Below are 19443 nucleotides of genomic sequence, written 5' to 3' on the forward strand. Positions count from 1 at the left end.
AGTGGCAGGCCCATGTGCAACATTTGATGAGTGTTTGGCTAATATTCTTCACTACTGTAGTTGCAAGGAATCACTAGGTTGTTACACTCATTCATGCACACAAACATGCATAGTCATACATGCATCAAGAACACTGGTAATACCAGAGAGGTTTACACACCTCCATGAAAATGTGTCCTTCTGGTTGACTCTACACACTATACTGTGCTTTGACACAGAAAAATATTCTGACAGCAAAGTCAAAGACACATACAAATATCCAAAAAATCTGCAAACCAACATTTGGTACCTGAGCTCAGAATATGTCCAATGTGCTGCAGACATGGAAGCATATTACCAAAGCACATAAATGGCACAAAAATCTTCACCATAACTTTCCATACACATCCACACTCAGAGAATAGTTAAGATTTACCTAAAGTCATGTGGGAATGTTATCTCTAGTATGGGAATCTGAAATCGCTAAGATTAATGAGAACACAATACAAGAGAAAAGACTCTGCTGCTAATTGCTATTGTTGCATTGAGGTGTACCATCAGCAAAATTGGGATAGAACGTGCGATTATTTTAAGAGCATACATGCATGGGAATATGCTTGGTTCTACAGGTTTTTGTGATGTTTGTGATGGACATTCAGTTTATGTAGATGATCTGAAATTTCACAAGGGCACTAAGGTTAAAACCAAAAAGCAAAAGTATTTATAAATTGGAATATCTCTGGGAAAAATGTGTAGAAATTACTTAACAGAAAGGGAATAGGGAGTGAAAGTATACAGGAAACTATCCATGTTTGAGTAATCTATACTATGAACAAATTTAAATCACATGCTAATCCTATGATCCAAAAAGTAAGAAAGCCAGTGAAGGAGGGCAGGGATTCCCCTTAGGTCCAGGAATTTTTGTAAGTTATGAAACAAATGCCAGAGGTCTTTATACTGTGTCCTGGGTGGTGTTAATTTCCTGTGACCGTATTCAGCAGCCACAGGTGTTGTAGGCAGAAAGGCAGGAGCCATTGACCACACAGAAAAACAACTGAAGCCGAATATAAAGGAGCTGTTGGAGCCCATGAACAGGACACGCAGCAGAAAGAATGACAAAAAGATCATACCAATGAGCAGCCTTAGGAAACCAAGCTGGAACAATCAAGGTGTTATGTATGAAAATCCTTGAAGGAACTCAGCGAGTGAATGCCCAGCTCACGAGTGCCTAAGGATGTCTACTGATAAGGCTGGCATCCAAGTCCCCATTGCACCTGAAGCACACGGAGGCCACCATGTTGGGAATTACTGGTGTGTGGGCCCTGGATAGAACAAAATGTATACTTCAGGATGCAGGAGACAAGGAAGATGAGGTGTCTCCAAAGATCGCAAGATGAGATCAGGCCATTATAAGAAAAACATGGAAACAAAAACTTGTGTGGGTCTTACTGGCCCCTACCATATGCAGTAAGTGCAGTGATGAAGGTTCTGTTAGCAAAGCAGATAAGGAAGAGCCACAACAAACCCTCATTAAGAGCATATATTGGATGCACATGTGTCCTATGGGGCGAATTGCAAGGACAAATAGTACGCTTAGCCAGAAGACCTAACGAATTCACACCAGTTCATCAAAGCAAGGTGGTCAAGTCTGGGGGTCACATTGCCCACTGCTAGTGTCAACTGCAATACATGAGTTCCTAAGTATGTTGGCTATAATAAACATTTAAAAATGTGTGACCAGGTTATGTCTCTGTGGCACAGTGTGACCCTAGGCTAATTTCACAGTATCCTTGTATTACCCACAGGGATAAATATGTCCAGCCATGATGTAGGAGCAGAACACACTTTGCGCCCCTGTGCAGAGCCATCACAGGAAGTCCTGGTAAGCATCTGGAGTCATAGGGGATTCATTTTCTTCCTAAGGCCAACAGAGAGTATATTAGAGATGTCTCTGTATCTGAATAAGAGCCAAAGCCGAAGAGCACTAGAGTGGGAAGGGTACAGTTCCCAATTATCCCGCGATACTCCTGACATACTATCCTTCCTGTGAAGAGTATTTGCAGACTCTCTTATAGCATCTGTGAGTAGGGAAATCTCCTTGGCCATCCTCACTGGCTCGCAAAACCTCAGGGAATGAGTGAATTTTGTACAGGGTCACATCTAGAGGTTAATGCTGCATCCAAGCATGCAGGTTTTCTCAGAATAACTAGGAAAATTTTTCTTTTGCTTCCTTGCCAGCCTGGAAAGCAGAATATTAGGTCCATCACTCCAGGACAATGATTCTACATTTACCTTTTGCCACCGTTACAAACTTCCAGAGATTAGTGATGCCTAGAGAATCAGCTCTTTGTCATGGACAACAAGTGTTTCCCCAGCCACAAAGTGTGCTTTGAAAGGTCATTTGGTTTGGTAGGGAATGTGATCCTACTATCACTACTTCCTTCACCTTGTAGTTTGTTTCTGGTATTATTCTACAGTTTCTTCTGGGAGTCTGAGAATGTAGACACCATGTACCTATAGCATTTTATACCATCGATACAATCTTCACAAGTTCTCTTGGCAGCACTCATGGAGACTGAAATTCTGATCTCGGGTCTCTCTGTGAATCATCACTAATGAGGTTGGTGTTCATACCTTAACAGTTGGGGTACCGGATCTAAAGCATCCCCTGATCTGAACACCCATCTGAGATCACCAGGGTGCCACAGCACTACTAAAGTAGGGAAGAAAACAGAAAAAGGAATGAAACAGTGAGGTGGGGAAGAAGCCAGAGGTGGAACATGACCAGCCTGTTGATCTCAGAAACAGGAGGTATCAGGCCATATGACAGAAAGAATAGATATGAGCACAGGGACACTGTAATGTAACATGGCTGGCATGAGGAAGCATGGCCAGCGTGAGTAAGGAGACTGGTATTGGGAAAGAGACAAACACAAACCTTTATGGACTTACTCTTTATTGCCATTACACCCATACTGCCTGTTCCCCTATCCACTCTTGCCTGTCTCACCTAGGTCATTCTTACTCCTCACAGGTATACAAGGCATTGTTTGCAGTTCTTACTTATTTCTGAAATGATAATACAAATCTTCATTGAAGATCTGAATAACTCCAGAGGCTGTTGATGCCATGAAGGAAACAGGGACAGTGCTCTATGTAGCCCTGAAATGTTTCAGGACATACATGTGTATTTCAGACAGTAGAGAGAATGGAGAGTGGGGAAGGAGGCTAAGCTTCTGGACCATACTATCCAACTATGGGAGAACCTCTACAGATAACATTGAGGTGGAGCAATTGGCATAACTTCACATAAGCAATGTTGATTTTAGGTTCAAGTGCAATAGGTGAATTCGGGGCCTAGCCTGAAATGTCTCTCCAATGTCAACAACCTCCACCCTCCTTAACTACTGTCACCAACCTTGCCAATTCTTTCCTAAAAGGGGAAAAGTGTGTTCTAATGCTGAGCTTCAGCTGGAGATATGTCTCCCTCCTCTCATTAAACTGTAGAGGCAGACTCTCCAACTGACTTTTAGAAACAATCATTGCAAACTCACAATCAGAACCGAGTTGTTTATTTTCCCATTCAAATCCTACATATATTTGCACAGAGTCAGACACATATGACCGTGTGGATTTGTCCCGAATTATCAATTCACATTTTATCACCTGTCTGGCCCTCTGCATCCTGTCTTAGTACCTGAAGTGAGTTCCAGGGTTTTTCTGTGTTGACCTAGCTTGTCTCCTAATTCTGAAGTAGTGCTTGTGATGAACACATGTCCCAATGAATTTAGGTAAAGTTGGATGCTCCATCATCTTCCAGTCAAAGTCCAGAATTACCCTAAGGAACACGAAAAATACATACTGATTACAAGTATATAATATAAAGTTGTTTTGATACTTCTGGATGCTGGCTAGGACACAATAACTCCCTTCTAACTCTAGATCTTCTGATCTCAAGTCTCCAGTCCATGAGGTAAAGTCCATTCTCTATCACCCCTTCCCCACTATCATGTCGAGGATTACACAAGAAATCTCACAAGTCATGATTTACCACAAGCAAAATTATTCAGACAATGGTGGAAATAAATTTGGGAGAGCCAAAACTTAGGAGATGGGAGAGGGTAAGAAATGGGTTTACTTCTCTTGGAACTCTGAGAAGGACAGGGTATTAAAGATTCAGCTTGGCATCTACCTGAGTGTCTCTGTACGTTACCCATGCTTCAGCAGAATTAGTTCAGCCTTAACCAGTTTTGCACAGCTGTCCTTCCAATTTGTTGTCTCTTCCAGAGGCCCTGGAGGAACTGCGTTTGGCCATCCTCTTTTAGTCACAAGCCTCAAATGTACAGGTGTGAAGTTAGCATTTAGGTACCTGACAAGATGGACAGCATGTACTAGCTACCCACCTATATATCCTTCTTCTTTACCCCCTCTTCATGTGCTTTCATCATCTTGTAGTAGTGCAATGGATTGAGCCACAGGTCTTTTCTGATGATCTGGTAAAGTAAGTAGGTAAGGTAAGTAGGTAAGGCAATTAGCTCAAGGTTCACACTCAGCACTCAGCAAGCCAGTGAACCAACCAACGTCACAGATGGCTTGCTTTGGCCTTTTGTAGTACCTCAGTGATCCTGTTTGAGCCTGCAAAATTGTGGTCTGTAAACCAGTTGAAGAAGTTTGGGCTCTTGTTGTGGTTTCTGTGACTGTCAGCTTCAATTTTATAATCCTGACGCCACAGAATGGGAGTGGAATGGCACAACCTATATCCTGCAAGAAGACATGATAAGAGAATCCAAGTCCTGTTGGCCATTATCAATTCACAAACTCCAAAAAACACACTGTGAGCAAATTCTTACCAGTGATATCCACGACGAATTCCTTAACAACCACTGCATTCTGGAAGTATGGGTTATTTCTAAAGTAAAAGGTGATTTTGCAGGAACTCTTGGGATGCCTGAGTTCTTGTACCTACCAGAAGAAAAGGTAGAAAGCTAAAAGCCCTTTACAGGTAACCGGCAAGTTCCTGTTTGGAAGTGAGTTCTGTTCGTGACACTGTATAGCCCACCAAGATAAATGCCTTGGGTACTCACTTCCAAATTGATCATGTAGCTAAGCATGTCTTCATCTTGGTCACTGATCATTGCTGACAGCTGGGGATGGTTCACAAACTGCCTGGGTCAAGGAGCCTTCAGATGCTGTGGATGTGCTAGGTATAACCACTTGCATTGAAAGCAGCAAGTGATGTGTGAGGCTAGTGTCTTCCTAGGTACTCCAATCTCCATCTTATTCTAGGCCAAGGAATATCCTAAATAATAAGGTAAGCTTAGGATTTGCAAATTGAAGACGACCTGAAGTGAGCTCTGTTGTATTCTGTTCTCTGAGTGATGGGGACCAGATTTTACAATCTCTTTGTCTAAATGTCTTCTTTCCCACCTCTTTCTGACCGTGGCATAACTCACACCCCTTTCCCATAGCACCATTACAAAACTCTTCTCCAATTAGCAGCCTATGTGGCAACTTCCTTGTGCTACTCATTGTTTCTATGACTCATTGTCCCTACAACTCCTGCCTATACCAATCTCTAGCCTACATTATCCATAGTCCTCTTCTCTAGGGACCCTAGCAGTGTGATGTTCCAGATCCTGTGCATGCAAATGCCTCATAAAAGGTCCACTACTCGAAAACACAGGCTGCAAGGCAGTAACAAGTAAGATGCCTAAGGATACAGTTTGGGCCCAGAAGCCAGGGATGCCCCGGATGTTGCTGCTTCTGGAATCCAGGAGAGTCTTTTGCCTCTTGCTCAGATTCTGTTTTAGGCGTTCATGAGCCTTGGTGGCTTGGTTATTCACTGGTCCCAGATCTAACTGAAGAGCCTGCAATTCCTTCAGTGGTGGCTGTTGAGAAATAGGTTTACCGTTGGCTAACCATTGCTTCCTCCGTGCTTGTGATACAAATTGTCTGAAAGGTGCCTCTAAATCACCCCCACCAGCTTTTTTGTCTCCTACTCAGCCATTTTATTCTCCTGCTGCACCGGCCCCACAGCCTTGCTGTCCAACAGTGGCAGCACAGCCGACTCTCCAGTGCTCCATGTAGTCTCCACGTGCCCTGTACCTTTCACAGGGATCCTTAGCCTGGCCCAACTGGACCTCCATGAGCAGCACGCAGGTTCTCAGAAGGCGTTAGCAATGCAGCAGTTTGCCGTGCATTGCCTTCCCGCGCAGTCTGTGCTTTCCCATTCCCGAGGGCAACCTCTCCTCTACCCGTGGGACTTGCCCACTCTCCTTCCCTTCTGCCTATTCTGCCTCCTTTTCCAGTGCCCTTGCTTCTCCCTCCCTGTGTGCCATCCCGGGAAACCATCTCCCCTCCCGTGAGCCATTGTTCTGCTTACCTCCCTCTCTTCCACCCCACGAGCCTACTCCCCTTCTCTCGTAGCACATGCCCCCCCTCATCCTGGCATGGTCACTTCCTTCTTGGCCTGCTCTGCCCCATAACCCTACCCTGGGTGCCAAGGGCTTTCTCTTCTTGCCTGCCACGAGCTTTTGCCCCCTCCTCCTCTATCCTCTAGGCTAGGCCTCCCCTCCCCGGAACTCGGCTCCCTCCCCCTCCTCCATTCCCATTGCCAATATTCTCTCACCACTGGCCCGCCGCCTCCCCACAGGAAGCGCCCCCTAGATTACCTCTTCCGCAGGTGGAGGAGTCCCACATTCCTGTCTACTCGCCATGTCGTCCTGCTCGTCCTCACCCCAAGCTTGCTCCTGCAGAGAGCCACAAAGCAGCTCGGCCTCGGGAACCCCCAACCACGGACTGTGCTGGGGGCGGGACAAGCGCCCTGCACCGGAAAGCAATTAGCTACTTCCGCCTGGGTCGGGCTCCCAGCCAAGACACGGATGGCACCTAGTTCCGCGTCATTCCTCCAGAGGCGGAAGTTGAAGGGGTGCCAGGTGCGGTGGGTCCGCCTGTAATCCTAGCTACCCCGGAAGCCTGGCCCGGATGGCGGGCGATTGAAGACCCGGCGGGAAAGCAAAGTCCGCTCCTGACACCACTGGCAGTAAACGACTCCCAAAACACCCCTAGGTGACCAGCTTTGATCCAAAGACCGCGGGGACACCCTGGGCCCTGGGTTCAAACCCCTGGACAGACGCAGGAAAGAGAAAAATCAACGGCAGGGAAAGAAAAGGGAGTGGAGGGAAGGGGAAGAAAGAGTGGGCACGAGACGTGGGAACACTGACCCTGGGGAGAAACTGGAGCAGACTACAGATTGGCATTTACTTAATAGTGCGGATACATTGTTACTTCTTAGTTGGGTGACTGCATCCCGGTTGTATAACCATACATCATCAGAACCTGAATGAAGGGCCTAACTCAGCATCATTGATACTCAGGGCAAAGCCTTGTGTGTTAAGGGCACCTATTATCCTGTGACATACAGACTCATTTCAGATCCCAAGTACAAGGCCAGGAAATTCTCAGCCAATCTCTGCCTCCCTGTCTCCCTTCCTCTCTCTCTCTCCTTTCCTCCCTCTCTCTCTCCTTCCTTCTCTCTCTCCCTGCCACCCTCCTTCACTCTCTCCCTAACCCTTCCCTCTCTTTCTCTATCCCTCTCTCCCCCCCTTTCTCCCCCTTGACAACTAAATCATTTCTTCACACTGCCATATTGTAAACAAATTGAAAAACATAGGCGAATAGGAGTCCTTGCATTCTACTCAAGACCCAAACTTCATTTGAGATTGGCTCACATTTCAGGCACTGTGTCACCTTGGTCACTTTGAAGGTGTGTTCTCAATTTAGGTCCAGCCTGTCTGGGCTTTTATGGCCCTTCCTATGCTTTCCCTGTGGCTGGAGATGACTGGTACATTTCCAATGAGTTGACAGAATAGATAACCACTACTTTCCTCGGTTAATTGAAATATTTTTACCCACATCTATTACCCTCAAGTAGAAAGAAAGGAAACCAAAATATTCTAAAGTCCACTGTGAGGTAAATACATAATGAAACTGATTTATATTTTTAATGACTAAGAAAGAGACACATGCAAATTGACAAGCAAGGGTTATTAAACATCCATGAAGAAATTTGAACTCTGGCAGCAGTGGCAGCAGAGCACCACCACTGCCCTGGCAAAGTCCCCGGTTCTCCACTCACCTCCAGTGCTCATTGGTGACTAGGAGAGGAAACCTTCAGCCCACAGGCAGCAGACAGACGCGGACTGCGGAAAAGTCCAACAATCCAGAGAAAACATTTTTGCCCCTCATGTCACTGTGACTGATTTCAGTTCCCTAGGTATTATGTATATATTTATTGGAACTAGGAAGGGAAGGGGAACATCAAAATGGAGACACAAAGAAACAATGAACAAACACCACAGCAGTAGTTACAAAATTATATGCTATAACTCCATGTACCACTCATGTGAGATGGGAAAGGGGAGTGGGATGGTTGGGAAAAAATGAGGAAGAGGTAATAATTTTATAAGAAATGTACTCCCTGCCTTACATGTGAAACTGTAACCCCTTTGCACATCACTTGGACAATAAATAAGTTAATAAATAAAAATAGATTAATTTTTTTTCTCAGTCTGGGATCTGAACTCAGTGCAGGGTGCTGTCCCTGAGCTTTTGTGTGCAGGGCTATTATTCTTGCCAATGTGTTATTTATTAACTTTTTGACTTGAACATTAGACCAAAGGGCCTTGTGGACATTTCTGCCTCAGCTGGCTTCAAGACATAATCGTCAGACCTCAGGTTCCTGAGTAGCTAGGATTACAGGAATGAGCTACCTAGCCCAGCTAAAGTATTAAAACAGTTTAAGAATTTTTCTCTCTATCCATCTTGTTTCTCCTTCTGTATATTTGTGCTGGTGTTGTTGCATGAGCTCAGGTCCTATGTTTAGATTCTCACACTTTGGGTTCTAAAGCAAGTATTGTGTAACCCACGGCCTGTGGCTCACATAATGCTAGAGATCAGCAGAACACTGTTGTCAAAGGCACAGCCATATGGACAGTAACAGAGAGCATCACAGATATTGGGGACTTTGTCTCACAGTGCAACATGTGACCAGGGCACTCAGGTAAAGTGTCTTCTCTGGGACTTACTGCATGGAGCCCCCAGTTCTGAGGGTGGCAGTTGGGTCTCCGTAAGTGGTGCTTCTGGCCATGGAGCATCAGATGACTCTTCATTCTGTACAGGTAGCTGCTCAGGTAAGAAGCTAGAAAGCTGCCCCAGAAAAACGCTCTCAGGATGGGCCTGAATTGAACTTGAGCAGCGCTTCTGGGCCAACAGCCAGGTATCCAGCCGGGTGTGTGCCTAGGTAACATTCCCAGGTAGGTCTCCATGAGCCCTCAGCTGTTAGCAAACATCAGTCTCCTTCCCAGAACCAGGATGGCAGCTCCGTCTTCAGCATGACCAGGTACCTGTCCAGGTTGCTGCTCATTTTGCTGACCATAAGATAGAGCATTGTGATAGGTAATCTGGAGTATGGGTAGGACAATTAAGCCTCCCAATGAGGAAATCTGTGCCTGTGACCAGACAACGACTCCAGTGATGGATGGTTCCCAGGATCCCAGCCAGAGTGTGGGTTCTGGGAAATACACTGAGTATTGGCCATGCAGGTTCATCTACATGGATCTGCTGCACAAAGCCAGCTTTTGTTGTCTGTGGAGAACATCATGGGGTGCAGAGGAAACCAGATGGCCCCATGCTCAACCACAAAAACAAGCTGGTGACCCAGTGCCCAAAGCACACACACAACCCGTGCATTAAATAAGTAAAATCTTAGGTCCATGGGCACCCATGTCCTACACGCTATTTCAGGAGTATTGTGCATGAATGCTAGCACACTGTTGTGCACCAGGAGGCCCACATCGATAAGCAGGCTCAGGAACACCAAGAATACATATGGACAATAGAAGTCCACATGCACCAAGAAATGCATGTGAATCAGGAGGAACATACAAACACTGAGGCTCACATGAACTAGGACATACCTGCCCACCAGAGTTCTAAAACATGCCAGCAGTCTCTCTTGGACCAGGATGGGAATGCACAGCTATATTGGCATATGTCAGATGATATGCAGAGGCACCAATAGGCTGGTGTGTACTAGAAGGTATTTCATTTCAGGAAATGCATGCATAATAGTAGTTTCACTGAGTACCTATGACACATTTACAGCGGAAGGCTCATGCACATCAGCAGGTGCACATGCATTAGGAGGCTCATATGCACCAGCAGAGACAACTCCAGTGGGCATGCACAAAAAGTGTCCTCCATGCATCAGACACACAGGATGAGGAAGTTTTTGTGCACAAAGAGGACCATAGCAAAGCTGGTGGATGCACACAAAAAGCCCTCCCCTGCTATCCAAAGCACACATGGAGGAGGCTAACATGCACCATCTGGTGGACATGACTGAATGCCCTGAATTACCAGCAGAATTACCAGCATCCCTGTACAGGACATGTACCACCAGGCACATATACATCAGCATACCAGTCTGGGCAGCCTAAGTTGCCGAAACCACACACAACATGGACCATGCACCATAGGAATAGGAAGGAAGCAAAACTGTTTATAGGCCAGGAGTATGTGGTACAGAATCTATGGGACCTGATGCTACTGGCCTCTGTCCCCCAGATTCACGGAACAATATGGGGATCAGCATGACTCTGTGTACCTCAATTTTCAGCACAAAAAGTAAACTGGACTGCCCTAAATAACAACACACAAGCACAATAAAAAACAAAATATCAGATGCATGCCCACCAGAAATGGAAAGCACATTTGCAGCAGCATGCCTGCACAAAGGAGCAGGTGTACAGAGAATAGCATTCACACACACAATCCAAGGTACTTGTGCACCAGAAAGCAAACTAATGGACACAAGGAGGACCTCGAGTCACATTTAACAGCCAACACGTGGACACGTGCAGGAGCAGACACATACAAACAACACGCACTAGAACACCGTTGAACAGCTGAGGGTCACGTTTACCAAACACATATTGGCAGGGGCACAGGCACCAAGAATCTCATGTGCACCAACCGGTTAAGCTGAATGAGTAGGTGTATGCACACCAGAGGGCCTTTGCATTCTATGAGATGCATGGAATTTAGTTGGCACATGCACTGCAGTTGCCCATGTGCTTCAGTGGGCACACACGCACCAGAAATTTCTCACACACTGTCAAGTGCATAAACTGCATAAGGCAAAAGAAGTCTAGGTGGTGCATGATTAAAGTAGGATCGTATATACCAATAAGCATACGTACAAATGGAAGCAGCTGGCCTGTGAGGATGCACGACCCTGCCTATGTGTTTCAAAAGGCCCCCAAGCACAATGGCATGGGTACACTTAGAAAGAAAGCCAACATACTGTAGGCCAAGCCTGTGGACTGTAGGATGTGCAGGATTCTTTGCCCTGCAGTACTGGGTAGGCTTGGAGTCCACCCTGTGGACACTTATGGCACAGCAAGTGTGCCGCATATATCGAAGGCTTCTGCACAAAACATGAACAGGACTGCCCTAATACCAGCTAACGCCCCCCCTCCATGCACACGGACTAAAGGAATATAAATAAATGAAAATTAGATGAAAACCCACACTCAAACAAAAAGTTAAGCTATCATGTGCATGAACACCAGCAAGCTATGTACACCATGAGGCCCACAAACAACAGCATGCCTTCTTGCACACAGAGGCCCATGACATGAGGATATACACGTGAATGTGTACAAGAAGGCCCACATGCACTAGGAGGCCAATCCTTACCCAAAGATGCATAAATAGGTGCATGTGCAGCATTCTGTACATGCACACCAGCATGGACCACAGTAGGGCGCAAATTCTAGCATGCACAACAATAGGTGTACATGATTCAAAAAGAGTGTTTACAGAAACTGGTTACAGAGTGCTTACAGAAACTTGGAATTCAACTCCAGGGCACAAATGATTTAGTGCTTGAATCAAACATGAAGCCCTCTTTCCTTTGTTCATTTTGAAGGTAGATTTTGAATATAGACCAGGCTGGTCCAGGCTGTTACCTCCCTACTTATGCTTTCGTTGTGGCTGGAGATGACTGGTGTATTCCAATGCACCCAGCCATTGTTCTTCTCTGGATCCTGGAGAATAGGTACCCACACTTTACTCAGTCTTTAATTGGAATATTGTCTCAGGAACTTTCATGTCCAACCTGGGCATGAAACTTCTTCCCTCATCTCTGCCTCTCAAGTAGCAAAGGGTCCTGACAGGGTCTCGGGACCATGCTGATATGACCACACTCCTACAGTCCCTGTGGGTCCCAGAGTTTACCCCCAAGCTTGGCATCAAGATCCATGTTTCTGAACAGGAGCTGCAGAGCACTTGTGCCTCTATTGGAGAAAATGTTTCTACATTTGTCTGGAAGTCATCATGCTACCTGTTCCCTGTCTTGTCTAAGTCTCCTTGTGAGTCTCTGCCATTTATGGTGCTCTGTGACCCTATGGCAAAGATTTTCTCACACACATTTCACTTGAGTCCCCTTCTTCTATATATTATAGGAATGTATAGTGTATGCAAAATAAGAATCTAGTTTGGTGGAGGAAAACTGTGATTGTTATCGTCTTTCTTTGTAAATTTCCTGAGAACTGATATTCCATCACTTGATTCTGAAGTTGCATACTGACTCAAACCTAGAACACCCCATTTTTAGCGTTTCAAGTGCTGGAATTAAATTAATTGTGCAGACCTCTCTAGCATATTCTTTGCTTTTCATATGGGTATTGCCTACTGAGGACTCCTTTACTGTGCTTTTCCTTGATTTTTTTTTCTGAGAAGGAAAAATAACATGTTTCTCATAGGGCTTTTTTTCCTCTTGATTCTTTGCTTGCTGTATGTCATCACAGATCACTCCCCTATTCCTATCTGCATATCTTCCTCAAATTTGCTCTTCTGTATCCTACACACATGGTAATATTCTCCATCTCATTTTTCAATGCTATATCCCTCTTTCCCTATCATTATGTATAATGGTACCTGCTCCCTTTCTTCTTTTTGGCTTTTCTTATCACTTATTCTTTTCTCTGACCTTCATACTTTCAATATTTCCTCTTCCAATTATCTATTCCTCTGATATTCCTTCCTCTGTTACTTCAATACATACATCTTCAGCTGTTTCCTTTTCTATATATTTTGACTGAGCAATTATTCATATTCATTCCTTAATTCTGCTCTTCTTCTACTCTACCTTTGTCATCAGAAATTTTCCCATCTAACCTATTCCAAGTTTTCACTTGTGTATTCTGTAAATTTGTTTGTAAATCTTCCCGTTCCCATAGCCTTGTCTCATTTCTTTCTTAACTTACTCTTGTTATTTTGTAAATTTCTCTTTCAAGTTCTCCCATCGTGTTATTCTATCCTTTATGTATTTCGGCTATTTTTCCTTCTCTATATGCTGACTCCAGTCAAAACACCTAGGATTTATCATCTGAATCTTAATTCTAAGTGTTTCTGTTCACCACTGTTAAATGTATTAACACTTTCTGTGCAATGTGTTCCTTGGCTTTTCTCACAATCCCTGGCAACATTCATCTGCCTTCTGTGTCTGCCAGTTCCATTAAAAAGTTATACCACGTCAGTGAAACTGTACAGGATTTTTCCTATGTGTGTCTTTTATGTAGCAAAATAGCACCAGTTGTAAATTCACAGACAAGCAGATACACTTTCTATTGACATTGTCCATGCCATTATTCTTGGTATAGGAAGTTCCTTCCCTGGTTAGGCTGCATAGTATCCCACTGTAAGTATACAATCTATTTGATGTGTTCTTGAGTACTTGCATTGTTTTGTCCTCCTCACAACTTTGAATAATTCTACATGATTTTTTCATCTGTGTTCTTTAGAGCCCCAGAGTTGCCATCTGTTTGTGATTCTGACAAGTAACCATCTCTTGCAGTTCTTTTGGTGGGCTGTTTTCTCTTTGCTCTTGATTCTTTTCAAGAATGTCTGTCTTTAGATCTCCCTTACACCCTACCAGCCCCACTTTCGGGCACTAACCAAAAGATCACAAGCAAGACCACACAAAAGCCACCAGCACAACTATTTTTGTCACAGCACAATTTGTCATTGCTGAAATAGGGAACCAAACCAGATGCCCCTCAGCTGATGTCTGTGGATCAAGGAATTGTGGTGCATATACACAATGGAATTCTATGCATCTATCAGAAATAATGATATTGCTGCACTCATATGGAACTGGAAGGACTTAGAAAAAAATCATACTAAGTGAACTAACCCAGACCTAAAGAAACATAAACCCTATGGTTTCCCTCATAGGGAATGATTTGTATATATGTGATAGACATAACAGAAGAGCACACAGCACAATAGCTATGCCCTATGAATGCATAAGATAATGTTAAATGAAATGAACTCCGTGTTATGGAAATAAGTGGTATATGAAAAGCTCATGGTGACCCTTCCAAGTCCAGTTATGCTCCCTGGGTGCAAAATGTACCATAATTACTTTGAAGAACTTGAAATGAGCAGGAAGGTGGTAAAACGCTGGGCTTTTTTCAAGATTTGAGGCCTGTGGTGAAGTCTAGTTTTTCAGTGTGTTTGCATATAATTTGGGTGGGCAACAGGTTTCTTCCCAAGAGAAGTCTTCCTCCTCTGACTCTTCCACTGCCAACAGGATGATGACAGTAACCTTTATGTGGATTACATTTTGGCTGCATCCAGCCTCCATGCAGAGAACTATGACATTTACCCAGCACACTGGCCTAAGGTGAAGGCAGTTCACATCCCATGTTGCCAACTTTGGGTTTCCCCCATTTCATGCCTCCCGCAGACCCTGTCCCCTCTGAACACAATCTCTGATGGTTCTGATTTTTCTCACACAGTCAGCTGATTTCAAGGGAAACATTGACTTTTTATTTTTCAAACCAGTTTTGAATATTTCTCTGTAGTAGAAAAATGCTGAATTATTTTAACCAACATATTAACTGTTAAGCCGGTGAACAAAGGAACGAGTCTGAATAAATGGAAAAGTGAAGTAAAGCTTTATTTTGTGCCAAGCATCAAGAAACAACTGATAGGCCGGCCAGGGCTACTCCTGAGTAGTAGCGTGCTGACCCAATCTCTTACAGGCTAATTTTATAGGGAAATCCCACAAAGCACAGGGCTAGGCCTGACCTTTGGTCACAATTGGCTCATACTAGGAGAATTTCACCAAGGCTCTGTTTGCTGTCACTTAGTTGACTGTTAATTAGTTTAGAAATTACCTATTGTTACTCTGCAGCGAAGAGCCAGCCCAGGTGTCGGGAAATGATTGTCATTCCCAATTCAGACAGTTCCTCGTGCTTGGTTTTCTGGTTTGTGATGAATTCCAGCAAAACGACATCAGCCAGGGTCACTCCGAGTTCATTCTAAGTTGGGGTCAAGATAGAGTCACCTGGGCTTTTAGACTGGCCCCATCATTGACATTTTTTGCGGTCAAATGAAATGTATGAATAAAGCACAGAAATGTTTACTATTAGGGCAATCATTCAAATCTTATAAATGAAATTTTGTCTCTATTACTTGCCATGTAATCATCAAGGATGTGTTAGTTAAAGAAAATTTTTTTCTCAGAATCTTTGTGTTCTAATTATCTAAATGTTCCTTTTTATTCAATTTAAAGGTGACATAAATTTGCACATGGAATTAGAGAATACAGGTTGTTATGAATATTTACATAGCAACGTTTATTTATGTACACACTGGATGAACATTCTTTTTATCAACTATATAACTTTCATCCTAAAAAGTATAAAAATAAATAGCAATTTTACAGTCAATAGCTGCAAAACCTGAATATGAATCTATCCCTCTAACTTGACATGAGAAATCTTGATAAATAATTGACCGTAATTTAAGTTTTCTGAGGCAATCCCTAACATAAGATATTTTAACATATAGGTGTGAGGTGGTTGCATTACATTGATCACTGTTAAATCTTTTCCTTATTCTTTTTTAAAAAAAGAAATGTATCCAATGCCTAACATATGAAACCGAAACCTCTCTGTACTTCTGTTTGACAATAAAAAAATAATAAATTTTTATTTTTAAAAAGCCAATGTTCAAATAATGAGGGCCATATTAGTTGCATTACTAAAGTTAAGAAGACATAAATGTGCATAATGTACTTACACTATATATAGTTTTTGTTTTATGAAACTCTGGCACTGAGATGAAAAGGAGACCAGGAAGTAGGCACTTGATACTTGTAAGCATATTGGAGGAGTTGACAAAATGGCAGAGTTAATGAGTAATCAAAGTTCCAATGTGAGATTGGGAGAAGATGGCGGAGAAGCAACAGTGCCCTAGCTAAGCTCCTTCAAACAGCGCAGTTTTCCCACCCCAGAGAAACTTTTACCGCTAGATAGATAGCTCAAATAACTTCTAACAATACAGGGATTCCAGCCAGGAAGGAAAAAATCAACTTAGCTGGTCTGAAATCACAGATTGGAGCTCTGGGCGGAGTCCCAATGCCACAATAGTGCGGGCACCGGCACCACGCTGCGCACCCCGCGCAGCTCAATGGAGACCAGGGAGAAATTCTCCAGGGGGCACCATACATACAGATCGCAGGCTGAGCACAGACGGGCTGAAATCTCAGAGACAGTGTGAGTACTCCCACGAAAGACAGGCTCCCTCGCGCCCAAAGAGCAGCTCTTCGAGAGCAAAGCACCATCTTTGACACTGGCAAAGCGTCAGACCAGACTGGAGCTAGAGCCTGCCTGGGGAAAGCGAGGAAAAAGCAGCCATCTTTGAGAAGGGCAAGAGGGACCAATTAGTGAGAGCCAGCTCCGCCCAGGACAATGCCCCCTGCCCCGGTGAGAGGCATGTCCTGGGCCTCGGCCCGGCTAGAGGTGCCTGCCCTGCTCACCGGAATTCCTAAATTAAAAAGCAAAATCGGCAAGCAGCTATCGGCGGCATGGATCTGCCAAATGGGAGAACTAACTTCCCGAGACAGATAATCGGTCCCATTTAGATGCCCATTCCCAGCCCGAAACAGAGCTGAATTCCATAACCAGCTCTGCCCAGAAGGCTGCCCCACCCAGGATGGTGGAACCTCCCCAAGACTCAGCCCAGTAAACCAGGCCAGAGTCGCCCCGCCCTGCTGAGTCCATAGCCTATTCAAAGCCAGGCACTAAAGGCAGTGGCCCCACAGCAGACAGGAGGAGCCAAGGCTTCCGAGACCGCTCACATCCCCACCTACAGAGCACGCTCAAGATTTATCTGCAACCTGTGGGAACCACAGAGACCCAAGATTGCACCAACAGGGGAGGAGGGTCAGAAAAGATCCACCCCTAAAAACTGAAGGCACGTCAAACCAGCCAAGTGGCAAAAGAGACTGCAGACCATCTCAAGGAAACCAAAGGCAGTAGAAAGTCCATCCAAACAAGGAACACTTGTTTTTTGTCCTAAAAGATTTGTAGGCTTTCATTTTTATTTTTTTTCTTATATTTACATTTCTGAAACATCATTGGTTTGTTTTTGTTTCTCATTTTCACCTGTTGCTTCTATCATTTTGTTGGTGTTGTTGTAGTTGATCATTTTTTTCTTCTTTCTTTTTCTGGTTTTCCTTTTTATTTTATTTTTTAAATAACTTTTCTCAGTTATGTGCATCTGTCTTCCAGTTTCTCTCTTTATTTCTCTGTATGTATTCTCTTTCTTTAAAAATTACTTTCCTATGAATAACATCTCCACTCTTTACTGCTAATTCTCCCCTGTCTACCATTTTAACCTTGTTGTTTCTACTGATTCTACTCTCCTCCACATTTCCACATCACTTAAACTAAACCAAAATCATCACCCCCCCATACATTTTACTCTAGTTTCTTTATTACCTCTAACTTACCCTCCTGACTTAATACTAGGTCCTCCAGATCCCATTGACGCCTGGTTATTGGATCGAGGGTATCCCTGCTTAATTCGAGTGAAACAAAGTGGTTCATAGAGAAAGCCAGTACAAAAGGAACTTCATATAAGAACAAGAATTGCTCATAGGGTTGTAACAGTAAATAAGTAACTACTGAATACAGGGCTCAGGATTGGTTGTTATATTGAAATTGTAGTCTTTAGGAATGCCTAATCTAATTTTATACACAGGTTTGAAAGGTATGTGTATTTAATTGTGAACTTCAAAGATTTACACAACCGTGCCTGGTAAGGTCTGCTTGGGTCTTAAACGGTGCTCACAGTTGCCGGTAGGCTGGCATTCCCAATCCAATTGGGCAGAAGGAACACAAGAAAAATGGCAAACAATGAAGTCTTAGCCCCCACTCAAAGCAAGCAGGAAGCAGAGCAGTCAATTAAAGACATAGAAGAGAACCCCCAAAATTCTCTACAAAGTCTACTGATAAACATGATAAATGAAAAGTTTGAATCTCTTCAGTCAATTATTCTAGAGCATGAGGAGGCAAAGCAAAAATAAATGGAGAATGTCATAGTATCCGCAAACAGAAAGATAAATGAACTTCAAGAGCTACCCATCTTAAAGATGTGAGAGACAACACTAAAACCAAATTAATGAAGTTAATGAAGTAAAGAAGTCCATACTGGGCCTAAGAAATGACATGGAAATTATCAGGAAAGACCAGTCAGAACAAAAAGAGATTCGAAATCAAGTGGCTAGCCTAGAGTCCCGAATAACCAAAGCAGAGGATCAAATCTCAGGAGCTGAAGATTCCCTAGAATCTATGGAGAAAGATCAAAAATCAATACAAGTCTAGTCCAATCAACAAAACAGATCACTACAGATCACTGCAGGAGATTGAAGACACGATCAGGAAGCCCAATTTAAGGATAATAGGTATTGGGGAAAACTTGGAGAAAGAAGTTAGTGGGATAGGCAACCTATTTAACAGAATATTAGCTGAAAACTTCCCAAATATCAAGAAGGAAAGGCCTATACAGACACAAGAAGCATTTAGAACCCCAAACCGAGCGGACCAGAATACGACATCCCACCGACACATTGTGATCAAAACAGGATCAGTAGAGTCAAAGGAAAGAATCCTTAAAGCTGTTAGGGAGACGAAAACAATCACATATAAATGAAAAGCAATCAGAATTACCCCAGGCTTCTCAGCAGAGACCATGAAAACAAGGAGAGCCTGGAATGAGGTCTACCAAACACAAAATAAAAATAACCACCGACCAAGGATACTGTACCCAGCCAAATTCTCATTCATAGCCGAAGGTCAAATAAAAGTCTTCCATAGTAAGGAAAAACTGAAACAATATATCTCCACCAAACGAGCTTTGCAAAAAATCCTTAAAGATGTACTATACGGGGAAAATAATCAAGATCCCAATACAGACAGAGAAATGCACCCTAAATAGTAAACATCAGATCAAGAAATGGGAAGACACAGCTTTTAACAAGATAGTGACAATGAAAGGAACAAACGATCATCTCCAATTCTAACTCTCAACATTAATGGACTTTAT

At 43.6% G+C, this 19443-nt stretch overlaps 1 protein-coding gene across 1 annotated transcript; it reads right to left on the reverse strand.

Moving 5' to 3' along the window:
• Nucleotides 1-1846: 1846 nt before the first annotated feature.
• LOC125344958 (testis-specific Y-encoded protein 9-like) lies at nucleotides 1847-6695 on the reverse strand. Its single transcript, XM_048337235.1, has 7 exons — nucleotides 6651-6695; nucleotides 5700-5867; nucleotides 5064-5141; nucleotides 4830-4941; nucleotides 4595-4740; nucleotides 4404-4472; nucleotides 1847-1897 (listed from the first exon to the last, which is right to left on the reverse strand). The coding sequence occupies exons 1-7, from the start codon at nucleotides 6693-6695 to the stop codon at nucleotides 1847-1849; spliced, it is 669 nt and encodes a 222-aa protein (XP_048193192.1).
• Nucleotides 6696-19443: the final 12748 nt, after the last annotated feature.

This window comes from Perognathus longimembris, unplaced genomic scaffold (assembly GCF_023159225.1).
Source record: "Perognathus longimembris pacificus isolate PPM17 unplaced genomic scaffold, ASM2315922v1 HiC_scaffold_4869, whole genome shotgun sequence".
In the NCBI taxonomy this organism is placed as follows: domain Eukaryota; kingdom Metazoa; phylum Chordata; class Mammalia; order Rodentia; family Heteromyidae; genus Perognathus; species Perognathus longimembris.